The sequence below is a fragment of the Lissotriton helveticus genome, chromosome 8 (genome assembly GCF_964261635.1).
Source record: "Lissotriton helveticus chromosome 8, aLisHel1.1, whole genome shotgun sequence".
In the NCBI taxonomy this organism is placed as follows: domain Eukaryota; kingdom Metazoa; phylum Chordata; class Amphibia; order Caudata; family Salamandridae; genus Lissotriton; species Lissotriton helveticus.
The window spans coordinates 4,370,118-4,388,995 of record NC_136069.1 but is presented as its reverse complement, the minus strand read 5'-3'; the positions used below and the strand labels follow the sequence as shown (position 1 = coordinate 4,388,995).

The following is an 18,878-nucleotide window of genomic DNA, read 5'->3' as shown; positions in this document are numbered from 1 at the left end:
CCTCCTCTTCCTCACTCCACAGAAAAGTGCAGTGCAATCAAACTCTTCTTCGGTTGAAAAATACAGGACGATCCGACATGACATCGACACCACGCCCGATTCTCCTCTTATGGCCACTCCTCGTAGATTCCCACCATGGTCACCTTTCAAAGCCATGCCTCTGACGGATTTCGCCGAGATACTCAACTCTGTCAAAGCTCAGCGAAGCGAAGCTGGTAGCACCTGCTAAGAACCAACAGCACAGCCACACATCCAGCATTCCCAGCCAGGTCAGGGAAGGTAACAAGCCTTTACAAATGTAAGAGAAATGGGAGTAGCCCCTATGATGTAACAATACAACCAGATCAGGGAAGATAACAAGCATTTACAAATCCATAATACATAAGGGTATTCCTTTTTTAGGGCTCGCCTAGCGACGCAGTGCATACGCTGCTCGCCTTGGCGAGATCTATTGTCGTCGATTTCTTTTCGGGAGGACAGGGTATGTGCACGCGTACGCGTGCGGAGGACAGGAGATGTGCACGCGTATGGTTAGCATACAAACTTCTGTTCACCCTTCGTTCGCTCTCTGTTTATCTCCCCATACATTCTCTCCACCCTTCATTATGTGTCAAGGCTGATCAAAGCTGGTCAAAGCTGAACACAATGTGTGGCACAGTTAGAGACTTCGCCTGAGATACTTTCTGGTAGCCGCAAGGAGTTCCTTTGGAAATTCTAGTATGGTACAATTATTACTGCTCGATTAAAGAACACAATTTTGGTACTTGCCGTGCTCTCCCCGAGAGTTCCACAGCAATCGGGTGCTGGGTGATGTTTGTCCACTTCTGTTATAGAACACAAAGATTTGGTATAAAGCTGATGTTAAAAGAAGGAATGAGGGAGAGCTTATTTGGCCGTAGTTGTATCACCGAGACAGTGAGTGTGGCTGGTGGACACTTATTCACAGTAAGGAACATATATGTGACTGGCGGATTCCTACCCCCCTGAGGAACACTGTCAGGATTTTTTAACTTTGACAAGAAGTGCATACAGAATAAATTGTACCCAAAATCACAGGATGTTGAGCCGACGCCGAGAATCGAACCTGGTTCTCCGGCTCCAAAGTTGACAGCCACAGCCCAATCTGTTAGATCTTTCTGCCTGCGCCCTGGTTCTTTGTGCTGCTGTCTTCCTTCCCTGTCCCTCAATGCTGCACATTCACAGAAGGGAGAGGACAGACTTGTGACAGAAATCTGAAAACTGTGCTTGAGAAGAAGCATCTGCTCCTCCCTACGGATGCTGAGAGGCGACAAGATCTGCCCAAGGGTGCCTCAAAGTGTCTCACAGTGGATCGGAGGAGCTGTCCCTGCTGGGCTGTGTGTGATCTAAAGGAATGACATTTTGTGTATAGATATCGGCTCCCTGTGTAGAAACGCCATTCCAGAGAATATTCAGCTGCCTGTCTGCATATGTTAATTTTGTTTGTATTTGTATTCCTTCAAGTGCAAATTTCACAAGTCTAAATATAAATATGTAGTGAAAAAACGGAGTCTGGCCCTGGGACGGGGGGCAGCTGGACCAAAATATACCAGTAAAAGGAAGAATTGCTAGCCCTCCCACTGGAGGGCTAGCAATTCTTCCTTTTACTTAAATATAAATATGTAGCAGGAATATTGCTTGCATGTTTTATCGTCCTTTGTTTATTAGCAATTATGAGTTGCATTAAGCAAATGGAAGAGATTTAACAAATAACAAAATAAACATTCATTGGTGCATGACAAATGGCACACTGGGGCTATCTTATACTATGAGATAGCAGCTCCATGGATAACTTCAGGGCTGTCCAAGGCACTATAGTTGTTTCACTACGTGACTATTTAGGTGACCGGGGAATTTCATAGATTTGCGTCACAGACATCATAGGTCTGGGAAACATGCACCAGCCATTACGTGGTGCGTGGCGTTAACCTTATTTTTGTTGTTATTTAAAATATCTAAATATATATCTACACATTTAGGTACACTGACATAAAAGTTAAGTATACGCCCAATTATCAAATCCCTTATGGGTCACAGAATATTTTAACTCCAGGTGTTCGGGCCTTGTGGTACCGCCCAATGGGGTCAAGGGTCACTGTAGGCTACCATGATCAAGATCACCGTTCCTTTTTGTGCTGGTCAACAAATTCCAGCTGTGGAGCAATGGACTCGGGAACGCCCTTTTGTTAAGGGTTTCTGACCATAACACTTAAAACATAAGGTCTCGCATTTACAAGAGTTTGAACTATTGGCATTGTACGTGACAATGCCTTTTATCTATGTGTTAATTAGCAAACAGATAAATCAAAGGCATTGTCATTTGCAATGCCAACAGCTTAAACTCTTTCAAATGCGAGACCTATTGCATTGCAAATGCTTGTTGGTACTTTGGCTTTGTTGACAGCTCACACTCGTGATATTTTCTGGGCTGTATGAAGGCGAGGAGGTGAAGTAAAACATTTACTAGCATTTATTACTATGAATGTTTCTAATAACAGTATTCGAGAACAAATGGCGTTTGTAGTAGCAGACGTCTATTCACCGTGGTCAACTGCCCATTATCACTGTACAGGGAACACTGCGAATGTAGAGACATCGGACAGCATTTGCAAGGGAGCTGCGGAACAGATGCAGAGTACCTTTCAGGGGTTTCATTCCATAATTCCCTCCTTTGATCCAGGCCATCTTAAAGGATATAACTCGCTAATATCAAGCCCTTTGAGTCTGATTGCTAGTCAAGATGGATTTGAGCTTCAACCCCTTTACCACCTCCAGGAGTAAGTCTTCAATCATGGGTTTGTTAAGAGCTACTACTCACCCGTAAGTGTCTCAAGGAACGGGGGAGGGAGGCGCAAGGTCCAGTCCGTCAAAGAGGTCTATCGAAGAGACATGTTTTGAGGTCCCTCGTAAAGTTGGGGAGTGATGATGTCTTTTTGAGGTGGAGTGGGAGGGAGTTCCAGGCTCTGGCCGCGAGGAAAGAGAAGGAGCGGCCTCCCGATATAGTCTTCCTGGTGCGAGGGACTGTTCACGGAAAGACAAGTTTAGAAGAACAATTCTGTAATCCAAACGGAATTAAATAGTCTGATGGCCGGAGACACTAGGTGAGCTCCTTCATGGATGCTGCCCACTGACCATCGACGGCCACAGTACGCAAAGAAAGGGCCCACTCTCCCCGCGCCATCCTCCACATATAGGAACACATGGAGGGAGATTACAAACCGGCCCAAGCCCCGGCACAGACCCACCCTGGCATCAGATCTTAGACCTCTTTAATAGAGCACGTGACAACCCAGGACTTCTTGGCGCATGGTCACTCGTTCAAGCCTGTAAACAACAGGCGGGTGTGATGGCATCTCTGCCCCCGAAGCTGGTGCAGGACCACCCCATGCTGCAACACCCCCTTGTGCTGCAGCCTGCCCCCCAGCCACTGACAGGCTCCCCTTTTACAGTTCATGAAGGGCTGTAAGAGCTGGGCACCCGGCCAGGCCGGGCCAGGTGCCCAACCGGCCACCCCTGCTGGTCCCGTGATGGTGCCGGGGGTGGTGGAACTGGCATTCTGCTGTGCGTCTGTCTGGGCAGCAGGACATGAGACGCGACTGTGGGGCAAACCTGCCAAACGTGGGACGATTGGCCGGCCGACTCATTGGGCATTCGTTAGGTGGTTAATATAGTGCCTGGTCAATGACATCAACAAAGTGGCATCAGGTGACCTCTGACCTCTCAAGACATTATATATATTGACTTTTTATTGTGAGGAAAGCATAGGAAGTGACATCAGCAAGACCAGTTTTCGGTTTTCGTTGGTGTTGGGACCACACACGCTCTCTCTGCGACTCAAATTGATGGTGAGTCCGCGCAGTGTCAGAACACCGACTGCGCACATCCGTGGGTGGCGACAGGGCGCACCCAGCATGGAGACAGGAATTAAATGAAATTTCTTGATTGATATAGACGGCATCCAAGATCCACAATATGTTAAAATAATATACACAGATTTCCAGTCCCATAGTATATCATGAAATACTCTATAAGCAAAAAAGATTTTTCTTATCTAATACATCGCTAAAAAAGCGGGAATAACACTACAAAAGTTTTGAACTTTGTAACAGGACTTTTCAGTGGCAGCTGCCAAAGAATGGAACCAGTATCCCCTGGAGCTCGCACGTACGCATGCATGTATGTGAGATTTCTATAGCGCCAACCTAGCCCAAAGGCAGCACTGGATCAATCAGATAGGATTAATAAGCGCAGCCAATCACCCGCGAGGGCACCCAGGCGCTGAGAGCCAGGCTGCCCCAGTGGCATCAGTTGAAGAGCCAGGCCTTAACCCCTTTCTGAATTCCTGAAGAGAGGGTGAGGTCCGGAGATGCTGGGGGGAAAGCAAAGCGCTGTACGAGAACCTTCTCCCGCACCCTTTCCCCAGAGCTGAAAAAGCTCCTTCTAATGTTTAGCAACGGGGGTTCCATTCATAAAAGTCATTTTTTATGGACTAAAGTCCACTGCTGTTTAAAATGTTTGAATATGTTGCTGCCCTCTGTAGTGCCAAGAAACTCTGGGATTCCAGCGCTTTCTACTCCACACTCCACCTCTACTCCACACTCCTCCTCTACTCCACACTCCTCCTCTACTCCACACGCACAACTCGTACAGCAGGACAGATTACATACTGATCACAGGCCCACACACACATCTAATAGAACATACTGACATAGCGCCCAGACGAGTCTCAGACCACTCATGCATCAGCCTAAAGCTGAGCGGGTGCCAGAACGAAGATATCCCTCGTAGATGGCGTTTTAATGCCGAAGTCCTGACTGACCCAGTAAACAAAACAAAGATAGAGGATGCCATAAAAGACTATCTCAGACACAATGACACACGAGAGGATGCACTCAAATCGACAGTCAGGGGCACAATAATTAGAATCAAGTCTAAAATTAACAAAAACACAAACCAACAACTGGCCCAGCGCAAGCAAAATATCAAAAGACTAGAAACTGCCCACGCCACAGCCATACACAACACTAGTACCCTAGCAATCCTCACCAAGAAAAAGTATGAGTGCAACAAAATCCTGAGCAAGAGGGCCGGACTGTGGGTCAACAAATACAAGGCCATCAATCTCCGTGAGGCCAACAGAGCGGGGAAACTCCTAGCATCCTACCTAAAGCACAAACAAAACCAATGTACCATCTCACCCATCACTGACTCACACAACAACACCCACACAAGACACAAAGAAATCCTACGAACCTTCCTAGAGTTTTACCAGGAACTGTATAAAAAAAGAGCAGACCTTAAACCTGGAGGCGTGTGCAAAATACCTTGACAGACTCGGCCTTCCCAAACTAGTGAATGAAGAAGCACAGAGATTAGTGCAAGAAATCAGTACGGCCAAGATTAAAATGGCGGTCAAGTCCTTGAAGGACAACAAAGCTCCAGGTCCTGACGGGTACAGAGCCATTTTTTTACAAAACCTTCCTCTGTCACCTAAAAACCCACCATGAGAAAGGTGTTCAATCACTGTGCGGAGAATGGGCTGGTAACACAATCCATGTCCGAGGCCAACATAATCGTAATCCCAAAGGAAGGCAAGGACGCACTGTTACCCAAGAACTACAGGCCAATATCCTTAATTAATGTGGACTGCAAAGTATACGCGAAAATCCTGGCTACAAGACTAAACCCCGTCCTGCCCAGACCAATAAGTAACTCACAGGTAGGCTTTCTAAAGACCCGTATGTCAAACGACAACACCAGACTCCTATGCCACATACTAGAACACACCACCAAAATGGCAGAACTAGCGGTGGCTATCACCCTAGATGCCGAGAAGGCTTTCATGGGGCTTCCTAGAGCAATGCGTGCACACATTCAACCTTGGGGAAGCATCGATACGGAAGGTGCTAGCACTGGACGGAGACCCAAAAGCATGCATTGCCGTTAATGGGTCACTCTCTGATCCTCTCACACTACAACACGGAACTGGACAGGGATGCCCCGTGTCCCCCTCACTCTTCCTACTGGCCTTGGAACCACTTATCAGGGATATCAAGAACAACAAGGAGATAAAGGGGATCAATATCAATGACGTAGAAATCAAACTCGCCGCCTACGCGGACGACATCCTCATTGGGACAGAACAACCTAGAACCTCTATTGAGGCCCTGATAGAAACTACAGGAATAGACTCAAAGCATTCAGGATATAAACTCAACAGGGACAAGTCAGAATGTAACCCCTCAACATTCACACTACTGGGGACACTCTAGGGGGGTCGGGCCTGACCTGGCAGACAGGGTTCATCAAATACCTTGGGATACACTTCGGCAACGACCTTAGGACCACACTAGACCAAAACGAGAAGATATTGTTAGGGAAAATTAGGACGCTCTTGGAGTCCTATCTATACAGAGGGGGGTTTACCCAGATAAGTAACAGGGACCTGGGTGCTCATAGGTACATAGAGAAGGGGTCCCTGTACGTAATGAAACTTATTACCAATATAAAAAGTGTATATACAACTGAGTTGTCACACTGTTTTTTAATCACAATGTGCTTTTCAATGCAATAAATTCATCACAAAGATGCATGGAATGCTTTTCAATTACTCTCTCTACTGATAAGTTGATAAATCAGTTGTGGTGCATTTGATTCACCTATTTTTCTCCCCATGTCCATGGCTTTAGATTCATGTCGTTCCTTGCACCCCTGTGTGCATTTTTTACTTTTGGTATTTCTTATTTACTGACCTAATTCCCTTTTTTAACAGAATCACTTGCCCCGTATCACCCACTACGTCCTGATGAAGACCCCGCCTTTAAGGTCTTACGTGTACCTAACCCTAAACTAGGGGTCGAAACGTCGACGATACCCACCCGTACCAGCTTGTGCTCCCATCAGCAAATTGAGTAATATCTATGTCGCTGGCATGGTGTTTGTGACATTACATTGAGCATTGAGTGCTTTCGACTGTACTACTGGCTAATTCTTTAAGCCTGATCGACTTGTTGTATATATTTTATGATGCATTAATTGCTTATTCTGTTTATCAATGATCTATGCTTCACATCCCTTCCTTATATTCACCTTCCCCTCACTCACCCCTCCCAACCTTGGGGCACTATTGCTCTTGGAGTCCTGGTCTCCCAAATGTATAACCTGGTGGGGCAGAATAGAAAAGATCAAGATGATGATCACACCGATGATTAATTACCTGCTGAGCATGCCACCACTACTCCTCACTGGCGACTTCCATCGCAAGGTGGATAACCTGATTAGCAAATTCCTATGGCGAGGCAAAAAAGGACATATAAGTATTTAAAAAATACGCCTAGACAAAAAACTGGGAGGACTAAACCTAGCAGACTATAGAACCTTCCAAATTGCTTTCCTAGCAAAACAGGGAGCCCACTGGATGTCACCCCCTCAAGGGTACACGCCGGTATGGCTGTTAATCGAGTGAGCCATTCTAAATAACCTCAGTCCACTGGTACTACTAACAGCTAATAAGCACACACACTCCCCCAGCGCTATATTCAAAAACACCAAAATTGCCCTACTCAAAATAGACAAGAAAATGGAGAACAATGTAAGGAACTCGAAAATGGAGTCTCTTTGGGCCAAAGCAACATCAAATACAAGGGGAACTGCCTGTCCATTGACACTTGGAAAGCGAACGGCATCTCCTACCCAGACCGACTGGAGGAGGAGGGACATCCCATCACTCTTACCACACTAAAAGAGAGACGCAGGCTACCAGACATCGAGTTCTACAATTTCCTAAAAATCAAAACAGCACTAACAAAGGCCAAACTATCACAACACAATCCATCAATTATAAGGTATATGGCGAAACTCAACAGAATAGGCCGACAGGTATTGCACCTTTACAAACTTCTTAGACTAAACGCCACCAAACTTAACGATAAGACATCTAAAAACTGGGTAAAACAAGTCAAGACCTCACGAAGTGATAAAGAGCTGGCTCTTCTTTGGACCTCCCCCTCACGTAACAATATCTACCCGGTTCTATCCCAAACCAAATTTTGGCTTCCCCACAAGACTTACTCGACCCCGGCTCGCCTAGCCGCACTAGGCCTCAGAGAGAACGACCTATGCTGGACCTGCGGCAACGAAAAGGGTGACCTAGCACACACCTCATCTTCTACTGCCCAAATATCAAAACGTTTTAGGGGAAAGTCTTTGATTTCATAAAAAAGCGCAGGGATGCACACTAAACCCAGGATTCTCTGCCCTCACCACCGCATTCATGACCACAGGACTTGCAACACAACATGAAAGGGGTCTGCTGGACCTCCCACTGACTGCGGCGGTGAAAAGGGTACTGTCCAACTGGATGGATACAGCTAAGACGTCATATAAAGGTTGGATCAATTGGGTAACGTACCTCAGGGGCACAGACAGCCGGGCACTGCAAAACTCACCCTGGAGACAAGCTACTAGGGGGGATATGGAAATCGCTTGACGTGTACCTGGACACCTAGGAACCCCCATGATTTCACTTGAGGGGGACGGCTGCCCACAAAACAAAACGCTATAAACCCAGAATAGGCTCAGCGCTATACTACTCTTCTTGTAACCTATCTCCTCCCTTTCTCCTCTACTCTCTCTCTTTCCTTCATCGGTCCTGATCTTCTAGCAAGACATTGTAAAGGGATGCAGCCAAACATGTACAACAACTACCTGTAACCATGGCAACACCAACCAAGCTTGGCTGGTACCCCGTAACAGTAAAGCGAATGTACTGGCCTGTAAAATGTTATACAAATATTTTGAAATCAAAATAAATAAATAACCTACCATGACATTTATGACATTATATAAAACAGCACAACCCCGTTCAGTACCGTTCAGAGCACCGACAAATGTGTGTCTTGTCTTGTATGTGTGCATTAGACGTGTGTGAGGCTGCAGGAGAGGGCAGCGGTGCGCATGCGCAGGACACACGTGGCATGTAGGGCGACAACACACAATAGCATGACAATAAGCCACTTTGATACTGTGAAGCGCGATTAACGTCTGGGCTGCATTAGTTTGTAACTTGTCCCAGCAGGAGGCGCTCTGCAGCCCTGACCTCTGCCCTCCATCACCAGGTGCCGTCACAAGGGGCGAGGGGGCCCTTACTCACTCTATTCTTCAAGGGTGGGCAGTGCCAGGGTGGCCCTCTCATGCCCACAGCCCCAGTTCTTGCCAAAATCACTTGTTTAAAGCCTGAACTGCAGTGGTTTCTCCATCCTGGTGCAAGAGAGCGTTTTATGGCAGCTGAGTTCAGCCTGCATAGACACATGGAGAGGATGTGGCCTAACAACCAGAGCAGGCGACTTCGGAGCGGAGGATCCAGGTTGGTTGGAGGGGTGTGCACGAGGTGGAGAGGAGAGCACGAGGCGGAGGGGTGGGCACGAGGCGGAGGGCAGTGCACGAGGTGGACGGGTGGGCACGAGGCGGAGGGGTGGGCACGAGGCGGAGGGGTGTGCTGGATGCAGAGGGGTGGGCATGAGGCAGAGGGCAGTGCACGAGGCAGAGGGCAGTGCACGAGGCAGAGGGCAGTGCACGAGGCAGAGGGCAGTGCACGAGGCAGAGGGCAGTGCACGAGGCAGAGGGCAGTGCACGAGGCAGAGGGCAGTGCACGATGCAGAGGAGTGGGCACGATGCAGAGGAGTGGGCACGATGCAGAGGAGTGGGCACGATGCAGAGGAGTGGGCACGATGCGGAGGAGTGGGAACAAGTCGAAGAAATGGGCACGAGGCGAAGGAGTGGGCACGAGGCAGAGGGCAGTGCACGAGCTGGAGGGGTGGGCACAAGGTGGAGGGGTGGGCATGAGGTGGAGGGGTGGGTGGGCACGAGGCGGAGAGGTGGGCGCGAGGTGGAGGGGAGAGCACCCCCTCCCACACCTGTGGGCACCTCTACATGTATCCAAGTAGAAGTTGAAGTTATCTGGGCTCCTGGGACAGAGGCACCGCCCGGATCCCACGGTTTACAATGAAATATAACAAGCTTAACAAACACACGCCTCGTACACACGGGCCCTGGCACGTGGTGCTTTGTCACGCTGCATACATACTCGATGTGGCACACATACATCGGGTGCACAGTCTGGTGAAAAGGGTCCCATGTCTGGGACACCGGTTGAGGGTCTCGGGGCTGAATGATGGACCTCGGTACCCATAGCAAGCACCAGGGTGTCAGTTCACACAGGTTCAAGAATTGGTCCAAGAGGTAGCGTCTGCCACAGTTGTGTATGTGGTAGAAACGAGGGGCCCACTCATACATTAGGATTCAAAATGAGGTGCAATGGATTCTGCACGTGTACCTGAAGCAGACATGTGGTGCTGGCCGACACAGACGGATCATACCTACACACACTCTGCACATGTTTATTTATTTATTTTATATTTATTTATTTATATCATTTGTAAAGCGCACTGTTACCAACCGGTGTCCTGTGGCATAGCACACATGTAGTGCAGGGAGATACCTATGGATCATGCACAGGTGAAACAGACTCTGTACCCGTACCTGTCCTTGTGGCACACGCATGGTGCCAGCTGACACAGATACATGCATACAATTGTGTTGCATCACACTGCCCCGAATATGTGGCACAAGCATGGTGCCAGCGGGCACAGATGCATAGGTTCATAGTGGATTATTGTAACGGTTTATTGACCAATGTCCAGGAATCGGTTTTAAATAAGCTCCAGTTGGTACAGAACGCAGCTGCCAGGATGCTGCCTGGCACACCTACATGTGATTCTGTTTCTAAGATTATTGCACAACTGCATTGGCAGCCGATAAGAAGCAGAATACAGTTCAAGGCCTTGTGCGTTGCCTACAAGGCGATCCGCAGCGCAGCGCAGGAGTTTCTGATCTATGAACGCAGAAGTCCCCGGCGCTCTTTTGGTGCAAACCTGTCCACCGTCCCCAGAACACATAGAAGCACCTGGGGGGACAGAAGCTTTGTGTTTGCCCTGCTGAGATATGGACTATCTTCTTCCTCAGGTTACAGACCTTCCTACCTTACTGGTTTTCAGGAAACAATTAAAAACCTGGCTTTCTAACAAGTAGGCTATTGTTCCTCCTAGGAACTGTCACCGCCGAGACACCTGCTAGTATTTTTGAACTCTACATGTGGTTTTAACATAATATAACATACAGTTGTGAAACAGGCTCTGCCCTGTGCCTGTGGTAGAGACATGGTGTCGGCTGTCACAGATGCATTCATACAAGCGTGAAACAGGCTCTGCCCTGTACCTATAGCGCACGTGTGGCGCTGCTGACACAGATGGATCATACACTTGTGAAACAGGCTCTGCCCCGCACCTGTGGCACACCCGTGTTAACAGTTGACAAGAGATGGATCATACACTTGTGAAACAGGCTCTGCCCTTAACCTGTAGCACACATGTGGCGCTGCTGACACAGATGGATCATACACTTGTGAAACAGGCTCTGCCCTTAACCTGTAGCACACATGTGGCGCTGCTGACACAGATGGATCATACACTCGTAAAACAGGCTCTGCCCGCACCTGTAGCGCACGTGTGGCACCAGCTGACACAGATGGATCATACACTTGTGAAACAGGCTCTGCCCCGCACCTGTGGCCCACCCGTGTTAACAGTTGACAAGAGATGGATCATACACTTGTGAAACAGGCTCTGCCTTGTACCTGTAGCGCACGTGTGGCGCTGCTGACACAGATGGATCATACACTCGTAAAACAGGCTCTGCCCCGCACCTGTAGCGCACGTGTGGCACCAGCTGACACAGATGGATCATACACTTGTGAAACAGGCTTGCCCCGCACCTGTGGCACACCCGTGTTACCAGTTGACACAGATGGATCATACACTTGTGAAACAGGCTCTGCCCTGTCCCTGTGGCACACACATGGTGCCGGCTGTCACAGATGCACTCATACACTCGTGAAACAGGCTCTGCCCTGTCCCTGTGGCACACACATGGTGCCGGCTGTCACAGATGCACTCATACACTCGTGAAACAGGCTCTGCCCTGTACCTGTAGCGCACGTGTGGCGCTACTGACACAGATGGATCATACACTTGTGAAACAGGCTCTGCCCTGTACCTATAGCGCACGTGTGGCGCTGCTGACACAGATGGATCATACACTCGTGAAACAGGCTCTGCCCTGTACCTATAGCGCACGTGTGGCGCTGCTGACACAGATGGATCATACACTCGTGAAACAGGCTCTGCCCCGCACCTGTAGCACACATGTGGCGCTGCTGACACAGATGGATCATACACTCGTAAAACAGGCTCTGCCCGCACCTGTAGCGCACGTGTGGCACCAGCTGACACAGATGGATCATACACTTGTGAAACAGGCTCTGCCCCGCACCTGTGGCACACCCGTGTTAACAGTTGACAAGAGATGGATCATACACTTGTGAAACAGGCTCTGCCTTGTACCTGTAGCGCACGTGTGGCGCTGCTGACACAGATGGATCATACACTCGTAAAACAGGCTCTGCCCCGCACCTGTAGCGCACGTGTGGCACCAGCTGACACAGATGGATCATACACTTGTGAAACAGGCTTGCCCCGCACCTGTGGCACACCCGTGTTACCAGTTGACACAGATGGATCATACACTTGTGAAACAGGCTCTGCCCTGTCCCTGTGGCACACACATGGTGCCGGCTGTCACAGATGCACTCATACACTCGTGAAACAGGCTCTGCCCTGTCCCTGTGGCACACACATGGTGCCGGCTGTCACAGATGCACTCATACACTCGTGAAACAGGCTCTGCCCTGTACCTGTAGCGCACGTGTGGCGCTACTGACACAGATGGATCATACACTTGTGAAACAGGCTCTGCCCTGTACCTATAGCGCACGTGTGGCGCTGCTGACACAGATGGATCATACACTCGTGAAACAGGCTCTGCCCTGTACCTATAGCGCACGTGTGGCGCTGCTGACACAGATGGATCATACACTCGTGAAACAGGCTCTGCCCCGCACCTGTAGCACACATGTGGCGCTGCTGACACAGATGGATCATACACTCGTAAAACAGGCTCTGCCCGCACCTGTAGCGCACGTGTGGCACCAGCTGACACAGATGGATCATACACTTGTGAAACAGGCTCTGCCCCGCACCTGTGGCACACCCGTGTTAACAGTTGACAAGAGATGGATCATACACTTGTGAAACAGGCTCTGCCTTGTACCTGTAGCGCACGTGTGGCGCTGCTGACACAGATGGATCATACACTCGTAAAACAGGCTCTGCCCCGCACCTGTAGCGCACGTGTGGCACCAGCTGACACAGATGGATCATACACTTGTGAAACAGGCTTGCCCCGCACCTGTGGCACACCCGTGTTACCAGTTGACACAGATGGATCATACACTTGTGAAACAGGCTCTGCCCTGTCCCTGTGGCACACACATGGTGCCGGCTGTCACAGATGCACTCATACACTCGTGAAACAGGCTCTGCCCTGTCCCTGTGGCACACACATGGTGCCGGCTGTCACAGATGCACTCATACACTCGTGAAACAGGCTCTGCCCTGTACCTGTAGCGCACGTGTGGCGCTACTGACACAGATGGATCATACACTTGTGAAACAGGCTCTGCCCTGTACCTATAGCGCACGTGTGGCGCTGCTGACACAGATGGATCATACACTCGTGAAACAGGCTCTGCCCTGTACCTATAGCGCACGTGTGGCGCTGCTGACACAGATGGATCATACACTCGTGAAACAGGCTCTGCCCCGCACCTGTAGCGCACGTGTGGCGCTGCTGACACAGATGGATCATACACAAGTTAAACAGGCTCTGCCCTGTACCTATAGCGCACGTGTGGCGCTGCTGACACAGATGGATCATACACTCGTGAAACAGGCTCTGCCCCGCACCTGTAGCGCACGTGTGGCACCAGCTGACACAGATGGATCATACACTTGTGAAACAGGCTCTGCCCCGCACCTGTGGCACACCCGTGTTAACAGTTGACAAGAGATGGATCATACACTTGTGAAACAGGCTCTGCCTTGTACCTGTAGCGCACGTGTGGCGCTGCTGACACAGATGGATCATACACTCGTAAAACAGGCTCTGCCCCGCACCTGTAGCGCACGTGTGGCACCAGCTGACACAGATGGATCATACACTTGTGAAACAGGCTTGCCCCGCACCTGTGGCACACCCGTGTTACCAGTTGACACAGATGGATCATACACTTGTGAAACAGGCTCTGCCCTGTCCCTGTGGCACACACATGGTGCCGGCTGTCACAGATGCACTCATACACTCGTGAAACAGGCTCTGCCCTGTACCTGTAGCGCACGTGTGGCGCTACTGACACAGATGGATCATACACTTGTGAAACAGGCTCTGCCCTGTACCTATAGCGCACGTGTGGCGCTGCTGACACAGATGGATCATACACTCGTGAAACAGGCTCTGCCCTGTACCTATAGCGCACGTGTGGCGCTGCTGACACAGATGGATCATACACTCGTGAAACAGGCTCTGCCCCGCACCTGTAGCGCACGTGTGGCGCTGCTGACACAGATGGATCATACACAAGTTAAACAGGCTCTGCCCCGCACCTGTGGCACACCCGTGTTACCAGCTGACACAGATGGATCATACACTCGTGAAACAGGCTCGGCCCTGTACCTGTGGCACACATATGTTACCAGCTGACACATATGTAAATAAATACAATAAATATGGATCATACACTCGTAAAACAGGCTCTGCCCTGTGCCACACATATGTTACCAGCAGACATAGATGGATCATACACTCACGAAACAGGCTCTGCCCTGTACCTGTAGCGCACGTGTGGCACCAGCTGACACAGATGGATCATACACACGTTAAACAGGCTCTGCCCCGCACCTGTGGCACACCAGTGTTACCAGCTGACACAGATGGATCATACATTCGTGACACAGGCTCTGCCCTGTACCTGTAGCGCACGTGTAGCACCAGCTGACACAGATGGATCATACACTTGTGAAACAGGCTCTGTCCTGTACCTGTAGCGCACATGTGGCGCTGCTGACACAGATGGATCTTACACAAGTGAAACAGGCTCTGCCCTGTACCTGTGGCACATGCCTGTCACCAATTGACACAGATGGATCATGCATAAGTAAAACAGGCTCTGCCCTATACCTGTGGCACACATATGTCGCCAGCTGACAGATCGATCATACACAAGTGAAACAGGCTCTACCCTGTACCTGTGGCACACGCATGGCGCCAGCTGACACAGATAGATCATGCATAAGTGAAACAGGTTCTGCCCTGTACCTGTGGCACACAAGTGCTACCAGCTGACACAGATGGATCATACACTCGTGAAACAGGCTCGGCCCTATACCTGTAGCGCACGTGTGGCGCTGCTGACATAGATGGATCATACACTTGTGAAACGGGCTTTGCCCTGTACCTGCGGCACACATATGTTACCAGCTGACACAGATGGATCTTACACTCGTGAAACAGGCTCGGCCCTGTACCTGTGGCACACATGTTTACCAGCGGACACAGATGGATCATACACTCGTGAAACAGGCCCTGTCCTGTACCTGTGGAACACGTGTAGCACCAGCTGACACAGATGGATCATACACAAGTGACACAGGCTCTACACCAGTACCTGTCCCTGTGGCACACACATGGTGCCGGCTGTAACAGATGCACTCATACAATTGTGACACAGGCTCTGCCCTGTACATGTGGCACACGCATGGTGCTGCTTACACAGATGGATCATACACAAGTGAAACAGGCTCTGCCCTGTACCTGTGGCACATGCCTGTCACCAATTGACACAGATGGATCATGCATAAGTAAAACAGGCTCTGCCCTACACCTGTGGCACGCAAGTGGCGCCAGCTGACACTGATGGATCATACATAAGTGAAACAGGCTCTGCCCTGTACCTGTGGCACACATATGTCGCCAGCTGACAGATGGATCATACACAAGTGAAACAGGCTCTACCCTGTACCTGTGGCACACGCATGGCGCCAGCTGACACAGATAGATCATGCATAAGTGAAACAGGCTCTGCCCTGTACCTGTGGCACACAAGTGTTACCAGCTGACACAGATGGATCATACACTCATGAAACAGGCTCTGCCCTGTACCTGTGGCACACGTGTGTCGCCAGCTGACAGATGGATCATACACAAGTGAAACAGGCTCTGCCCTGTACCTGTGGCACACAAGTGTTACCAGCTGACACAGATGGATCATACACTCATGAAACAGGCTCTGCCCTGTACCTGTGGCACACGTGTGTCGCCAGCTGACAGATGGATCATACACTCATGAAACAGGCTCTGCCCTGTACCTGTGGCACACGCGTGGCGCGGCTGACACGTACCTGTGCCGGTGCTCATCGTGGCCTTGCCCATGGATCAGGAAGCCCCCAGAGCTCTTGTCCCCCTTGTTGGCATCGATGTGCGGGATTAACACGTCCTCCAGCCCCAGGTCGAAGCGTTTGTGTTTGGAGGAGTCGGGCAGAAAGAAGAAGGCCCCGAAGCAGAGGGTGATGAAGGCACTGAGGATGAGGAGCAGGATGAACTTCTCCGAGAGCCGCAGGGTGGCCCTGTGGTGCGGGAAGGAGGCGGCCCCGAGGCTCAGGGTGGGGATTCTGCGCCCAGACAGGGGCAACAAGGCGGGGGTGGCCATGCCCCCGGCAGCGGAGCCTGAAGACGTGGCAAGTGTCACTGGGCTCCACCAACACCATTGAGTGATTAAAAAAATGAGTTAAATCGAGGAGAGGACCCCCCTGCAGAGGGACACCTGCTGTGCCAAGATTAAAAATGTAAAAGTGGTCTCAAAGAGCAAGAAATGGTGCAGCATCTTCAAAAGCTCCTCAATCTGAGCTGCTTCACCAGTAGAAAACCACGCGGGGCCAGCGGGGGCTCAGAGATCACTTGCGAATATTGCTTCCTTACTCCATGTGATGAGCAGCAGCACTTGTCCAAGTCCCCAGGAAAGACAGAAGGATGTTTCGAAACCCAGGGATGAGGAGTGACCACGGTCACTTCAAAAGCTTCTTCCTTATTGATCCGTCCGGGGCGCGAGGGTGGATGCAAACAATGCTGGCTTAAGAACCCCTTCCTGGTCACAAGAAGAACATGCAAGAGGCTCAGGGGTCCGGTCTAGTCTGGGCAGATTACAATGCGGAGAGAAACTCGATCCCTGATCCACAGGTGCACGAACGCGGCATCGCGAATCCTTCCGGGAAAGGTCGGACTGTCCCTTTCTCTGCGCCAAGAAGCGGGGTCCACGGCCCTATAGATGGCTCCAGGAACGAGGCCTGGTCAAATGAGGCTTCTCCCAGCAGAGGGGCTGGAACCACGATGGATCCAGGCACAGGTGCCCTCTAGGGGCTGAGCCCAGGGAGTGGCACAGGGGGCACAGGCCCCTGAACCCTTCACCCAGGCAGGCAGCTGGCACCTGAAGATGCGCCTCCTCACACCACAGGAGTGCCTACTGTGGCACAGGCGCTTGCCCCTGAACTTTTCACCCAGGCAGGCAGCTGGCACCTGATGCCAGTGCCTCCTTACACCCAGGAGTGTGGGCGCTACTGTTGGCCTCCTAGGAGCGGCCTTCTCTCTTTGGGTTTCTCTTGCGGGTCTCGTAGTGGTGCGCACAGGGTCCAGGGGTGAGGAAGGAGCAGATCCCGTGGTGATCTGTTGCTTCTGATAGTAGATCCCGAGGCCGGGGGGCACCTCTCAAGCTGGAGTGATGAGATGCTGCTGGGTAGTGACACTAGAGGTCCACTCCTGGCACTGAACTTGGCTGGGTGGTGCTGATGCTGGCAGTAAAGGATGAGGCCTGAGGTCTACAGACGATGCTGCAGCTGCTGAGTGGTGCTGATGGTGGCAGTCAGCAGGGGATGAGGGTGGAGATCTGTAGACGATGGTGGGGATGCAGGGGGACAGAGGTGTTCCTTGGATGCTGCCATCAGACGTCCTCATAGGACAATGAATGAAACTAGCCCTGGCAGCCCATGCCCAGGCAGCTGGAGCTGCAGAAGGACGGGGTATCGGGAGGTGCCCAGGGCAAAGGACACCTCTGAACGTCTAGGATAGGAGCTGAGCAGCCGGTGCTTGGACTGGATGTTGGGGGTGCTTCTGTGCAGGGTTGTGGATGTCACATGAGGCTGCTGTGCAGTGAATGGTGGTACATCCCGGGGCATGGATCCGTGGCCTGCTCCTGGCACACTGGGGCTGCTGCAAGGATGGAGGGGATGCTTCTGAGCAGCAGGTGCAGAAGGGTCTGATGTATCAGGGATGCTGCAGGAACACACCTGGGCTAGGGATGGAGGGGATGCTGTTGTGCCAGGGACTGGGGGAGCAGCAAGTGCAGAAGGTGCTGATGTTGCCAGGGACGATGCAGGAACACCTGAGCTAGGGATGGAGGGGGCTGCAGCAGGTGCAGAAGGGTCTGATGTATCAGAGGTGTTGCAAGGATGGAGGGAGTGGTGCAGGAACACACCTGAGCTAGGGATGGAGGAGGATGGAGCAGAATGCTCCTGGGCAGCAGGTGCAGAAGGGTCTGATGTATCAGGGATGCTGCAGGATGCTCTTGGCCTTCTTCCCGATGAGGGGAAGGATGCTCCTGGGAGTGGATGAAGGCCCAGAGCCAGGGGATGCTGGGGGGGTCCTTGTGCTCTTCCGTCGGCCTGCTGAAGCTCCTGTGCAATGGATGCAGGGAGGGGGGGGGGGTGACGATGCTTGGATGCAAGGGATGCAGAGATCAGGTGCCCCCTCACCCGGGGGTGCCAACAATGGGCTCCCCTGGCACTGATGCCCGGCCTGGA

General features: G+C 51.1%; 1 protein-coding gene across 1 annotated transcript in view; it reads right to left on the bottom strand.

Annotated features, from left to right (window-relative positions):
* The window catches only part of MAN1A2 (mannosidase alpha class 1A member 2), a 375,381-nt gene extending 356,870 nt beyond the window's left edge, over positions 1–18,511 (bottom strand). Inside the window, exons 1-2 of the mRNA XM_078656339.1 lie at positions 17,599–18,511; positions 16,428–17,509 (exon numbers count right to left, since the gene is read on the bottom strand). Coding sequence (XP_078512465.1) covers positions 16,428–16,735 — 308 coding nt within the window. The 5' untranslated portion in view covers positions 16,736–17,509; positions 17,599–18,511. The remainder of the gene's footprint in view (positions 1–16,427; positions 17,510–17,598) is intronic.
* Positions 18,512–18,878: the final 367 nt, after the last annotated feature.